Here is a 14,970-nt window from a genome sequence, read left to right as displayed (position 1 = left end):
AAAGACCCACTTGCCTCTGTCTCCTGTGTGTGCTGATATTAAGGCATCTGTCACCACACTTGGCTACTTTGTGTCTTGATGTAGATAATCTACTAAATAAATCCTTGCTCAGAAAAGAAAGTATATTACATATTACTAAGTGCCTGATAATGAGCTAGGTGCTTTGATAGTTTCTGTTTTCAGGAATCTTTATGATAAGTCTGGGAAGTAGTAATAAAGATGATTACCACCTAGAAGTTAGTGTGTGTAAATGAAAGAGATAGAAAACCAGAATGATTCAGAGTCTTCAGGAATAAACTTTAAAAGCTATTTTCTTGCATCTTCTTGTTATAAAAGACAGAGTAAGTTAGAGCAGGAATAATTTCCTGACTTCTCAATGCCCAGTAATTTTGGCCACGGAGAATGTGATATTTTCCTCTCTTGAATCTTTACCCATAAGGCCTTGTTATCCATCCCATGGTGATAATCTAATATATTCTTGGCTAGTGTATGAACTGAACTTTTCCCAATAACATGGTTCTTTGTAAAATACTCATTTTTGAAAGAATAAATATAAATGTCTCTCTAGAATTATGACATGGAGTTTTAACTGAGCTAAAATTTTGACGTTGAAGGTTGCCAATTTTATCTCTTTTTGCGTTCTTCTTAGTGTCCTTCTACATTAGCAAACAAAAATAATGATACCTTAAGTACACTGAATCCACAGTAGAACATGGGCTTCAGTACAGTCATAGTAACACTAATAATGGCTGACAATTGATGTCTACTATGTGATATCCATGTTAGGAGTGGTGTTTATGTATTAGTGTCTTTAATGAATACAATAGCCAATTTAGGTGAATAGTATCAACATCTACATTTCATAAATGAGGAATAATCTGGTGGAGGTCACACAGCTGGTCATGTAGTAATTTGTTGCCTGTATTTAAACCAGGTAATCTGTTTTGACAGTTTTTACTTTCAAAGCACTTTACACAAGTAGTTGTAGACACGGTACAGTGACTTCCATGTGACTTTCCTCTCACTAGCCCTAGATAACCTCTCTGGAATGGACATACCGTCTACACTTTTAGCTTCTCCATAATCCTGACTCGTAGGAATTGGAGCCCGGGTACAATGATTTCCTCAGTGATCTTTGTGATCACCAACTGGCTGTTTTATGTGTGACCCTGCTATGCTAAAGAGTTTTACTGGAATTACCAAGGTGCCCAGATGGAAGAGTTTTGCCTATAGCAGTTCATTCTTTCCCATTACAAACTTTGTTCATGTTCTCTCCTGGTTACTATTTTTGTTCATTTTCTTTTATCTGAAATATGAATCCCACTCTTACTTTTTTCTATCTCATATTAGCACTTTCAGCCTGTTTTTATAAGATTTCTTAACAATATTATCTGCTTTATTCAGTATTAAGTGATGGCTATTCTGAAGTAGTTTTTTTTTTAAATACAACAGCCAAAAGGAATGGATTTTTAAAAAGTAATTTTAAATAAAGTACTACACATACACAGACACACAGACACAGACACAGACACACACAGACACACAGACACAGACACACACACACACACACACACACACACACACACACACACACATAATTACATGTAATTTTTTTGAGACAGAGTCTTACTATGTAGCCCTGGCTGGCCTGGAACTCAGAGATCCACCTACTTCTGCCTCCCATTGTACATGTTTCAAGTTTGTTAACTACAACATTATGGAATGATTAGAGGGAAAAAAAGAGAAATACTTTTAGGTAAATTCAAAACAACAAATGTCTATTAGTATCTTTTATGTAAATAGAAAGATAAGCTATGCTTTCCTCAAGGAGCTAACCATCTGAAAATTGAGACAGTAACAAGAACGAAGGACAGCTGTGTAGGCAGCCCAGAGCTCTCACCACGTGGTGCACAATTGATTACTAAATAATTAAAAACTTAACATGCATCACCTTAGAGGTACTGTTTTTGGAAAACACTGAGGGGCGGGAGCTTGAACTGGATCTAAAAGTAATGGAAGGTTCTGGAAAAGGGAGAAGTCATTCCCGATGAGAACAAGGGCGTCACGAAGTAGGTAAGATGAAAATGTGCAAGGCAGAATGATCCAGGCTCCTGAGCAGGCCATCTCGGACCCGAGGGAGAGGGTCCTGTAGGCAGAGTGTTTGGTTGTTACGCACTCCCACAGACCATAAATGTGAGCCCGTGTTCTCTGTCTCGATCTCTGTCACCCAGAGTCCCTGGCGCTGCTCACCAGAGGGCACAGGGTGACTCTTTCTCGTTCATAGTCCTTGGCATCTGCTCTTCCCACCTTAATTAAACCTCCTCATACCTTGATTTCTAGCTAGCCCTTTGAAGTTTTATTAGACTCAATATAAATGCCCCAAAGAGAGTAAATAACTAAACAATTGTGAATTTCAAAGTACCTAGTAGTTGTTTATATCACTGTTATGTAAATTATAAAATTATAATTATATAAAACTAAAACTTTGACCATTATTTTCTCTTAGCCTTACATAATGGTACTTAAAATGAAGGATAATTAAATTGTCATAGTAACTTTTCTTTCCTCTTTTTTTTGTTCTTGTTTTTTTGAGACAAGGTTTCTTTGTGTAGCTGTGGCTGTCCTGGAACTCACTCTATAGTCCAGGCTGGACTTGAACTCACAGAGATCCACCTGTCTGCCTCCCGAGTGCTGCAGTTAAAGGCCCAGCTGAAACTTTTCATGAAACGCAAACGTTTGGGCTGTTAGACCATAGGCTAGAGTGTGAAGTCCCCAGGGTTTGTTGTCACGTGTGTGTCATTGAGAGTGGTCCACTCTTTGGAAGTGTAGAGACTGAGAACAAGAATGACGGTATTACTCCTAGTCTTGTCTTTCGGGTGCTTTGCTTCTTAGAACTTTGCAGACACAACTATTGCTATTAGTTAGCGGCAGACAGAAAACCACAGCAGACCAGAACGTGCCTTCGCTAAAATATTCTTATTAAAAATCATCTCCAACCTGTGTTATCAGCTGTAATTCGTTATTGCATAGAACTTACTATGTAGATAGTAGGTATTGTTTCCATACCTTATTTTTTAAATTAATTTTCCCATGGCCGATTTAGATACTTCGGAAGTTTTAAAATGCGTCCAATTATATGTGGAACCATACATGCCAGAGTTATTAGTTTATAAATGTATATATATCCTATTATATATGGAACCATGCAGCCAGAGTTATTAGTTTATAAATGTATATATATCCCACTATATGTGGAACTGTACATGCCAGAGTTATTAATTTATTTTATTAATTTATAAATGTTTGCGTATCTTAAGAAAAGCAAAAGCCGAGAGGCCTGACCCATCCTTCTGTCTTTGAATTTGACCACTGTTGCTATGGTAATTGCTGAATTAGAAGGCCAGTGCTTGACTTTTGGCTTGCCCTAGAAGTGTAGAGTGGGCAAGAAGTCAAGAATGTGGCCTTGACTGTGTTGCTTTTTTAATGCGCTAAGTGCACCTCCATGAAATCATACGTTGCTCTCAGGGAAAGGAAAAGACAATCGAACTCATTACACTACTGAAATCAGTACGTGCCTTCTGAGTGCCAAGGCAGCGCTGGTGCCAGGAATGATTTGTTCAGGCAAACGTATATGGTAGGTAATCCTTCCGTACCTGGCATACTGTAGGTACCATTTCAATCAACATTTCCTTTCAAAAATTGTATTTTGGTGGGTGTGAAGTGACATCTCAGTGTCGTTATAATTTGCATTTCCCAGTAGATTTCAGGGGTACTACCTACCCAGTGCTGAGGGCAGAGGCATGAGTAACTTGGGGCGGTGGTGAATATGAACAAGATATATCAATATGCATGTGTGGCACTGTCATAATGAAACCCATCATTTTGTGAACAAACTAAAAAATTAATTTAAATTAATCTCCAGGCCCTAGAGTGATGGCTCAGCAGTTAAGAGCACTGGCTGCTCTTCCGGAGGTCCTGAGTTCAAGTCCCAGCACCCACATTGTGTCTCACAACCTTCTAAAATGGGATCTGATGCTCTCTTCTGGTGTGCAGACATGCATGCGGACAAGCCGCCCATATACATAAAATACATAAACAAATAAATCTTAAAACAAAGATCAAATGAAATAAAAAAAAGGCAAGGCTGGCTACTGAATAAATATGATTACTGAATTTATTTAACTATGTAGTTTTAATATTAGGAATGGAATTAATAAGAGGAATTAAACAGCTTTTAGTTTCTTATTTTAAGAAGTATTTATAGGACCTTTAAAATATCCAGTGTGTATAGGAAATTCAAGTTCATTGAGTCATATTTTCAAGTAACATGTCATAGATGTTGGCTAGTTATGACTTAATTTTCTACTTTATCTTTTTTTTTTTTTTTGGTTTTTCAAGACAGGGTTTCTCTGTGTAGCTTTGCGCCTTTCCTGGAACTCACTTGGTAGCCCAGGCTGGCCTCGAATTCACAGAGATCCGCCTGGCTCTGCCTCCCGAGTGCTGGGATTAAAGGCGTGCGCCACCACCGCCCGGCTCTACTTTATCTTAAACTCCATTCATGATTGCTTATATAGTTTGCTTACATATAAGTACACTCAGTTTTAGTAAATTGAAATGGTGCCTAGAATGTTTTTCAAACTTATCTACATTCCATGTAGATATCTACTAATTTCTTATAATGTAGATAAGACTTTAAAACCCATTGATTTATATATTTAAAAAAAGCTTCAAAGCGAGTTGCCTGTACAGTCAGCTGTTAAACATTTTCCCTCTGAAAACCTGTACATTTTTTTTGTTCTCTGACAGTTTTTTAGGGTACATTCCATTCTGTGGTTTACTTTTTCTGCCTTTGAAAACCGATTTTCTTGTTAATCAAGGTAAAATTCAATGCCCATTTACCTCACTAGGAGGGTTTCAATGTAGTCCCCTGTCCCCTCTTAGTATACCTAGTGTCCTGTGGCTGCCACCCTTGTGCAACCTCATCATTATCCCAAAGTTCAGAACATACCCATCGTCAGCAGCTCCCCTCCCCCAATAGCTGGCAGCCTCTCATTTGCTTTTCATATTTTATTTTATTTTTTGGTTTGTCTGTTCTAGACATTTCATATAGAATACTACAATATGTGGGCTTTCATGTCTGTCTTTTTTCACTTAGTACACTATTCAAATGTTTTAAACATTTATCCAAATTCTACCATGTTTAAGGAAGTCATTCATTTTTTTCTGGTTGAATTAATATATCATTATATGGTTAATAATTTTTTATTATTTATATGGTTTTATATATATGGTTAATGCATTTTTAAATTTATTTTTATTTATGTATATGAGTGCTCTGTCTGCATGGTCTCTGCATGCCAGAGGAGGGTATTGGATTCCATTATAGATGGTTGTGAGCCACCATGTGGTTGCTGGGAATTGAACTCAGGACCTCTGGAAGAGCAGCCAGTGCTCTTAACCACTGAACCATCTCTCCAGTCCAGTAATGCATTTTAATCCTCATTCATGAGCTCATGGACGATTAGAGTTGTTTCTACTTTTGGCCCATGCTACTGTGGACATTCATGTGCATGTTTTGTGTGTCTGTGAACATATTCTTTTAATTTCTTGTCATGTAGCTGGGAATGAAATGACTAGAGAATGTAGTTGTTACATGTTTGTAACTTTTTGCAGAATGGCCAAACTCTTTTCCTTTTTCTTTTTCTTTTTTTCCTGGAGCTGAGGACCGAACCCAGGGCCTTGTGCTTGCTAGGCAAGCACTCTACCACTGAGCTAAATCCCCAACCCCCAAACTCTTTTTCATAGTGGCTTTTTTTACGTTCTTACTAGGAATGAATGAGAATTCAAAATTTTCTTCATGTTTGTCAGCACTTTTTTTTCCCAAAGATTTATTTATTTATTGTTATGAGTGCTCTATCTGCATGTACACCTTTATACCAGAAGAGGGCAGCAGATCTCATTATAGATGGTTGTGAGCCACCATGTGGTTGCTGGGAATTGAACTCAGGGCCTCTGGAAGAGCAGCCACTGCTCTGAACCACTGAGCCATCTCTGCAGGCCCATTTTGTTTCTATAAAAAGTTATGTGTCTAAGTGATGTGAAATGATACCTTACTATGGTTTTCATTGTCGTTTTCCAGTTGGAGATGAAAGCGGCTGAGCATCTCTTATGTATTAATCATATATCTTCTTTGCATTCGAGTGTTTTACCCATGGTAAATTAGATTGTGTATATTTTAGTTAAATTTTCTTTTACTCAAAATTAATAATTGTGTGTATTTATGCAGTACAGTGTGATGTTTTAATGTCTTTATGCAGTGTGTAATGGTCAGATCACCTCGTACCTCAGACATCAGTCACTTCTTTGTGATGGGAACACTGAGTATCCTCTCTACCAGTTCTTTTGAGAGAATTTTCTTTATTTTGGTTTTCTGAGACAGGGTTTCTCTGCCTTAGCTGTCTTGGAACTTGCTCTGTAGCCCAGGCTGGCCTTGAAGGTAGAGATCCGCCTGCCTCTGCCTCCCGAGTGCTGGAATTAAAGGTGTACACCACCACCGTCTGGCTGATTGTTCATGTTTTTGTAAGTACAATTGTGAGATTTGGTCTCCTGCTTCCCCACCCTTACACAATTTAAAAATATCACAGTGTACACTCTAAGACAGCTCTTTCAACAATGACAGACTCTGTTTCAGTATTCACTCAGAAAGTTGTAGTACTAACTTAGAATAGTGTGGACTTTTTTTTTTTTTTTTTTTTGGTTTTTTGAGACAGGGTTTCTCCATGTAGCTTTGGAGTCTGTCCTGGATCTTGCTCTGTAGACCAGGTTGGCCTCGAACTCACAGAGATCTGCCTGGCTCTGCCTCCCGAGTGCTGGGATTAAAGGCGTGTGCCACCGCCTCCCGGTGCCCTCAAGCTTTAAGAAGCCCCAAGCCAACACCTCCATCTCATCCTCTTGTTCATCTCATTTACGTGCCAGATCAGAGGCAAACATGGAGGGCGCTGCAGCATCTCCCCTTTTTGTTGCAATTGCTCCTTTACACAAACATCTCAGCCTCAGGTGCATTTCTAGCTGTACACAACAGAGGCCAGCCAACCTCTGCCTCTGCTTACCGATAATCTCAATCTCGACCCTTGTGTGCTAATCCCAAAGACCGCAAGATTTCCTCTAAACCTTTAACTGTTGTCAGGGCAACTCTGTAATCATGTGACGGCCCCCTCTCATCAAGCAGGCATGCTACCCCATACCACATAGATGATGACTGACATCCCAAGAGTCCTCCAACGGACAGTCCTAATCCTGATGGCTCAGCCTTAGTTGCTACCCAGAGCAAGAACCATGCCGCCCCTTTCATAGCACAAAGGCACACTAACATAGGCTGTACAGGAAAGGACAACTCTCCTGGCATTTCCTCCATGGATGCTCCCCACTTGGACTTACTTCTCATGCCTTGCTACCTATAATTGGATTCATTCATGCATTCACTCCTCTCCAGCTCATCTTTGGGTCTGTGGTGTTCCTGTTCACACGCCAATTATGTTATGTGACAAAACTTTTCCTGGGGAGATGCTATGCATGTTTACTCACTCAAGATAGGGAGCCCACGACAAACCAAAGTACAGATACTGCCAAGGTCCAACTTGGTGAACCAGTGAGTTTTATTGGGGTCACTTAGAGGAGCAGAAATGACTCACAGACAGCTGCATCACCAAGACCCACCCCAGCTCACAAAAGCTGGGAACCTGGAACATACTGTATAGTCTGCAGGCAGCTGACAGGTTGGAGAGTGTCCTTTCCAGGTGCCTCAATTGGTCTAAACCTCTTCCAGGCAGCTGGTCTCAAGACTTCTTTGCAGCTGGCCTTGTCTGGGAGTCTTCTTTGAAGCTCAGTGTTTTTTCTTTTTTTCCCCTCTGGCAGGTAGAGGCCTAGGGATTCTGGGCAGTTTCAGGGACTTCCTGAAGCTGTTTTGAGTTGTTTACCTTCCTGCTTAAGGAATGCAGAATGGAATGGTTCAGTCTTGGAGGAAACTTACACAATGTCTTAGGGTTTTATTGTTGTGATGAGAGACCTCAACCATGGCAACTCTTATAAGGGAAAACATTTAAGTGGGGCTGGCTTACAGTTCAGTCTATTGGTCTGTTGTCAGCAGGATGAGAAGCATGGCGGCATGCAGGCAGGCATGGTGCTGGAGAGGTAGCTGAGAGTTCTACATCCCGATCTGTAGGCAGCAGGAAGAAAGAGTGACACTAGGCTTGACTTGAGCATCTGAAACCTCAAAGCCCACCCCCAGTGACAGATTTCCTCCAACAAGGCCACACCTACTTCAACAAGGCCACGTCCCCTAAGAGTGCCACTCCCTAAGGGCCTATGGGGGCCATTTTCTTTCAAACCACATACATAGCCTCCTCTTGCCTCAGTCTTAATTTCAAATGCCTTGTCCTGATTGTGCTGTTCAAAGGGATGGGGGAGTAAAAGGGAGGAAGAAGAGGAAGAGGAAAGGGACAGGAGAGGAGGGGAGAGGGAATCAGGCCATAAAGAAATTCAATCATTCTACTTTTAGGATATTTTTTTCTTTTTTTAGACAGGGTCTCTAGCCCAGGCTGGATTCAACTTCTCCATGTAGCCAAGAAGGCACTTGAATCTTACTTTGCTAATGCTGGGTTACAGGCTTTTTTTTTTTTTTTTTTAAATTTTTAAAGGAAGTTATCAGAAACAGGCTTGATAATAATCTACAGTTATTTCCACTACAGTAGTATGTGTAATAGCTCCACACTGTGTGCAATGATAAAAGCTAACACGAAGTTTCTGTTTGGTAATTGTGGTGCAGACAGAGTCATTCACAATTGCTCTTTGAACTCCTGAACAGTCATTAAGATCATGTTACAGGAGATTACTGGATGTTGAGACTGTTTATAATACATTATAAAAACCGTGAATTGCAAAACAGTCTTTATCAAAGTATAGAGAACAGATTTGAAGAGTGTGTACCAAAATATTAACTGATTATCTCTGCATGTTAGGATTTTGATGTTTTGTTATCTTCAAAGGAATCATAGATTGCTCGCATATTTTGGAACACGCTGAGTTCTGTGCCCTGTCATGCCGCAGCCTGCATCTGAGATGTTAATGCTTCATTTTTTATAGTTTTTAGTAATGTTAGTGACTCCCATTCACAGAGGGGATATAGAATCATATTATGGTAAGGAAGCTTTGATTTGTGGTGGATGACTTCATTTCTTTGGATTATGATAGTTTTGAGCTCAGTGTTTATTTGGCTAGTTATGATTGCAGACGACTTTATGCAAGCTCAATCATTCTGTCAGAGAAATGATATCTGATAGAAATAAAAGCTTTTTTTCTGAAAAAAGTAATATGATTAATATTCTCTTGATATATACATATATATATATAATTACATGTATTCTAGCAAACTAATATATATCTTGATATATATGTATACTTTTATATACATAGACACACATATTCTAGCCTCCATTTGTACTAAGTTTTAATGACAAAGTTAAAGCAGTATTGATGAAATACATTGCCAGTGACTTACTGATTATACTATAACCAATCAACGCCCTAAAGAAGCTACAGCTGTAATTACGAGGGCGCATTAGAAGACTGTGGCACTCTAGCTCAAACTGTCGCCAGTTGGATCCCTTAATAACATTCAAATAATCACATGCAATATTTGAAGGGCTGAGTGGAGAGCGATTGGAGCTGACAGAGATAGAGTTGAGATTGGGATAAATGCCGTGAGTCTTTTTTGTCTGCTAACATTTAGCCTGTAAGTGGGCTGTGCAAATCTCATTACTGACTGGTCCCTTGGGACTGGTTTTCAAATTGGTGCCCTGCTCCAGCAGAACTTTTTATGTTACTGAGGGTGGTTCTGGAGGTGATTTGTTTTTTCTTTTATTCTAAATTCTCTGTGTAATGTGTTTCTTTTTTTAAAAAGAAAGTTGCATCTTTAAGAACTTGCTTGTATGTAACTATAAATTATTTTCTGTTAAACAGTGATTTTAAAGATCATATTATATTTAAGATGTTGATTATTATCAGGACATGCTTATTGCATCAAATATTCTGAAGACTATGATTTGAATTTTCCCCCTTCTTTCTCTGGTGGGCAGAAACTATTTTAAAACTATAACATTAGTTCATTAGTATTGGTATATCACAATATACTTTCAGATTTAAAAAAGAATTAGAAATGCTACTATTTCAGAAATGTTAAATAAAACGCTCTATTCCTTTGCAGATATAATAGTGGATCCTTCAATGTAGAAGACGTTCTTACCAGCTTTGACAATACAGGAAATGTTTGTAAGTAGTATGCTAACTATAAAATATATTCAGTGTTTTAAAAAGCAAATTTTAGTTTTTTCCTAATGTTTATTATACCTACTATGTGTATATATTTATGTGTATATGTGCACACACACATATACACATATATTCTTACACATGTGTGTACACATAGACATACCTATCAGAAACCCTTGGTGCTGTAAACTGTAAAATATGCCTCAGAGGAGATACATACTAAATGGGGTATGGCAGTTTTTACAGAAACTTTACAGCGATGTGTGTGTTTGCATATGTGACAGAATAGAGATCAGAAGGAAGTCTGGACTCTCCAGCACTATTCCTTTTGTTTCTTGTTTCTCTTGTGACTTTCCCATGAGTTCAGTTGTTGGTCTGTTCTCCCTTGCTCTCTATTGGGTGCTTTCCTCTTTTAGTACAGATTAAATACAGAACATGTTCTTCATGATGTTCTTATACTTAAAAACCCAAGGTTTTGTTTATATACTATTATAGGATATATTATATTTTTGTCTAAGCCTCTGATTAACTGATGCTCTATTTCTCTGCTGAGAACTTCACTTAAGCAATTCTAAAATAATGCCATGTGATGATAAAAATCAGCTAAGAATATACCATGTCACAGTTAAGTAACGTATCGTGATAAGAGCTAAGTGTGTCTTCTAACTTGTTGCATAGGATGTTTATCAAAATAATGAATCAATAGTAAAATATGACTATTTCAAATTTAAAAATAACTCAAATTTTTTCCTCAGAGTAAATATATAATTACTTATTATCTACGTTAAATGATAAAAACTTTGCTAATAGAACTGTTTTATCAAATGGATAGATTTGAATTGAGTAATGTGTAATAAGAGACATTAATTTTATTCTATATCCACATTTTGGCTAGCTCTTGCTTTTATAGAAAAGTTATATTTTGTCACCAAGGAGCCTGTAAATGTTCTAAAACTACCCTAAAATATTTAAAATGATGTAGGTTTCTTTCGCATGGATAATAATAGGTTACCTGTTAGTTTATGTGTATTGGCCTTTACTGAATTCTGACTTAGACGTATCTTGTAGTTTTGTTGGGAGCTAGGCAAGGACTGGTCAAGGGACGCTATGGTGGTCGAAGACACATTCTTCTTTATACTGGAGTAATGTTAAATACTATTAAGTCAGCCTTGTGCACATGCAAGGTTAGAGCATGACCCTGGACTGTGAAATAGAAAAATTCTAATTCAGTAGCATAAAACAAGTATTGTTTTCCTGACTCAGTATGGGATAGGGCCACTAGCTGGCAGCACTACATACAATACAAACAGTTTCCTAATGGTCCAGGTTATTATTTCACATATCAATGATGTCTTATTCTTCTTGACCATTTTCTACATCGCCACACCCCCATGTTGTTGCACTGATGAATGGGGGAATTGTATGTTGAGGATGTTTTTTCTGCTGTCTATTGTTTGTTAGGAAACTTCAGAATGACTGAGACACGTCTCACCTTAAGCAATTTATGTAGTCTCTGTGAACTTGTATTTTATTCATTTTTAAAGACTACATATAATTCCTAGACACCATAGAGTACTTTATTCCTCACAGTTGATACTTAATAAGTGGAAGCTATTTATTTATTTGTGTATTGCTCCTGGTATCGGTACTTTTCAAACTTGCTTATAAGGGTTTCCAAGTATGTACAATTTATGTTGTTAAGGATTAATTTAAAATAAATTTAAATTGCAAAGAGAAACTAAGAATTATTTTGATGTTTTAAAATGAACTATTTTTATTGAACTAAAAAGCGAGAAAAATTGGATAAAAATAACAAAGTATCTTATGAAAATGTTTTATCATAATAGAGTCTTAAGAACCTGAAAATATCGTCAAGTGACAGATGCAGTAACGAAAACAAGATATATTAAGACCTTCTTTGTATGTGACTTTTTTTGGCATGTGAGTGCCTGTGTGGTATGTATGGTGTGTGTGTGTGTGTGTGTGTGTGTGTGTATGCATGTTCATGGGAGTGGCTGTACGTGTGTACAGATGTGTGTGGAGGCCTGAGGTTGGACTCAGGACCTTCGGCAGTTGTTCCTCTCCTATTCACTGAAGCAGGGTCTCTGAACAGAACCCAGAGCTGTCTGTGCAGCCAGCCTAGCTACCCAGCTCCCTCTAGGGGCCCTCCTGAGTGCTAGTGCCAGAGTTAGAGGTGGCCACCGCGCCCACTGCGCCCACCGCCGTTTCCAGGGTTTCTGGGGGTATGAACTGAGGTCCTGTGAGTGTGTGGCGAGCATTTTCTCCACTGAGCCATCTCCCAGCCCTGATGCAACAGTGAACTTTTTAGTGTTCGTATGTGTTGAGCATTTTGCCCCTCATCCTCCCCTCTCGTCTTTTTCCTGCCCCTCATCTCTGCTGTTAGTTTCTAGTGTCCCCTGGACAGCTCTGCTTCCACATTATATATGCAGCTATAATTTATGTGACCATGTAGTGACTCTTTAGGAAAAGCAGCTACTGAAGTTTCACAAGTCTTTTTCAGCCAAGTAAATACCAGTCACAACTTTCATATAATCTTCATTGTAAAGTGCTCATGGACAAAAAAGTAATTTTTCACTTGAAACATAAGTTTGATTTGGTTAGTGTTGCTGGGTTGAGTTTGTGAGTGGAAAGCCCAGCAGAGGGCGCCGCAAGCATAATTCTGTTTTAGATTACAGTATAATTAGCATGTCACAAATAATAACCAAGCTTTCACTGTATAAACATTTGAAGATGTAGTTATATATGTTCATGGACTTATTTCTAGTATATTTAATGCATTTGCCAATCATTAATATAAAAAGCTTCCCTTATCTTTGAACTTACTTTGTTGTTGTTTGAAATGGCAGTTTTTATAGTTCTAGCTTTAAGTAAAGGAATAGTTCTGATCTTTTAACCCTGGTAGGGACTTGAAGTTGTGCACAGGAATACCGGTTTCTATAGAAACAGTGTGAAAGTGTGCCAGGGGACAGTCACAATGAGGAAAGAAGCTTCTAATGGTAGAACTGATGGGCACAACAGTTTAGGTTCTGCAGGTTAATATTACTTAGTAATAGAAAAACAGTTAAAATATTTTAGAATCATAAAACTCTGATGTGTATGCACAATAAGCACAGCACACCCATCATCTAGTAGAACCATCCATCTCAGATTTAAAAATAAGTTACTGGTTATGCTCAATGTATGTTTTTAGAGATAAAATGGCTAGTATTTCTAGACCTTCCAAAATGTTATGGAAAAGAATCCTCTTGATTTTGGGAAATAATTGAAGTATCTCATTTTTTTATTTCCTGGTATATTGGAAAAGAAAACATTCTTTGTACTTGCTTTTGTTATTTTTGCTATGTTTGTAAACATCCAGCCTTAAAATGCTTTATAATCCTGAGATATATTTTCACTAATTGACTTTGATTCAGTGATGTAAGAGGAAATTAAGATGAATGTGGTGGGCTGCATATGCTATCTATGGCTTAGTGGTAGAGTGTTTGCCTCCCAATCATAAGTACCTGGGTTCGACTCTTAGCTCAGAAGGAAACAGAAGTGTCATGCACAATTCATTTCTGCATACTGACTTGTTGCCATAGGACCCGGCATTGTCTTTGTGCATTTCTCTTAGCTGTTGTGAAAAGCAAACTGTTAGTCAAGCTTCCTAAGAACAGGCATTTCTGTTTCATTCTTTGGTTGCCAGTACTCAAGAGCATCCGTCCTGAGACACCCAAGCTGCTGTGCAGAGAGAGTGTGCTTGGTGCTGGCCCATGGTGTGAGCTAGGGACAAGTGTAAGGCTGGCCCTCATGGCCAATAAGCACTGCTTCTGCTCTTTGCTCAGGTACCTGGCTAAGGGAGTATCTGTCAGGGAGCATTGCAGCCCGTTTCCTGCTTCTGGTTCCCTGTGGGCGGAATCTCCTTTCCTGCCAGTTCCCATGACCTCTCATTAGAGAAGCTCCTCCGTTCTGTTTCTCTAAAAGCCTTTTTCTCTAAACTTGTCTCTTTCTTCTACTGAAATGATTTTTTTATAATTGAGTCATGGTCTTTCTTTGTAGTCTGGGCTGTCCTGGAACTCACTATGTAGACCAGGCTGGCCTCGAACTCACAGAGATCCACCTACCTCTGCCTCCTGAGTGCTGGGATTAAAAGCATGTGCTGCCACCACCTGGCTCACTTGCATATTCTTAAAGTGTACTATCTTTTGATAGCCTGAACAGATGAATCAATATTTCTCCTTCCATTTATTGCATGTTCACATAACATATATACACATAAGTAATATATAGAATTTAATAATAATACTGTGCTTACTAGGAATATAGAAATAATGAGAATTCAGAAATAATTCTATAAATGTAGACTTTTATATAATACATATATTATCACATGTATATCATATATAAACTGATAGTTGTTATATATTATTGCAATATTTTCCCATCAGTCAGAATTTTTGCAACAGTTAAAAATGTTGCAGCTTCATTTTGGAGAATGTGTAGTAAAACCCGTTCTGCATTCTTTCAGTTTGCTCCTCTTCTGCTTGGACTCTGAGAGGACCCTGTGGTTGGTAGATGTCTCCTGGCTTCCTGAGCGTGTTTGTAGACCCTCTTCCTCAGAGGGCACACCTGAACTTTTAATGC

The 14,970-nt window shown here is 38.4% G+C and overlaps 1 protein-coding gene across 2 annotated transcripts in view; it reads left to right on the top strand.

The window, feature by feature from the left end:
• The window catches only part of Camkmt (calmodulin-lysine N-methyltransferase), a 376,835-nt gene that overhangs the window by 12,836 nt on the left and 349,029 nt on the right, over positions 1-14,970 (top strand). For both annotated transcript variants that reach the window (XM_059248568.1, XM_059248567.1), the window contains exon 3: positions 10,262-10,326. In XM_059248568.1, the coding sequence (XP_059104551.1) occupies positions 10,262-10,326 (65 nt within the window). The remainder of the gene's footprint in view (positions 1-10,261; positions 10,327-14,970) is intronic.

The sequence above is a fragment of the Peromyscus eremicus genome, chromosome 22 (genome assembly GCF_949786415.1).
Source record: "Peromyscus eremicus chromosome 22, PerEre_H2_v1, whole genome shotgun sequence".
Taxonomy (NCBI): domain Eukaryota; kingdom Metazoa; phylum Chordata; class Mammalia; order Rodentia; family Cricetidae; genus Peromyscus; species Peromyscus eremicus.
This window is presented reverse-complemented; position numbering and strand designations above follow the sequence as displayed.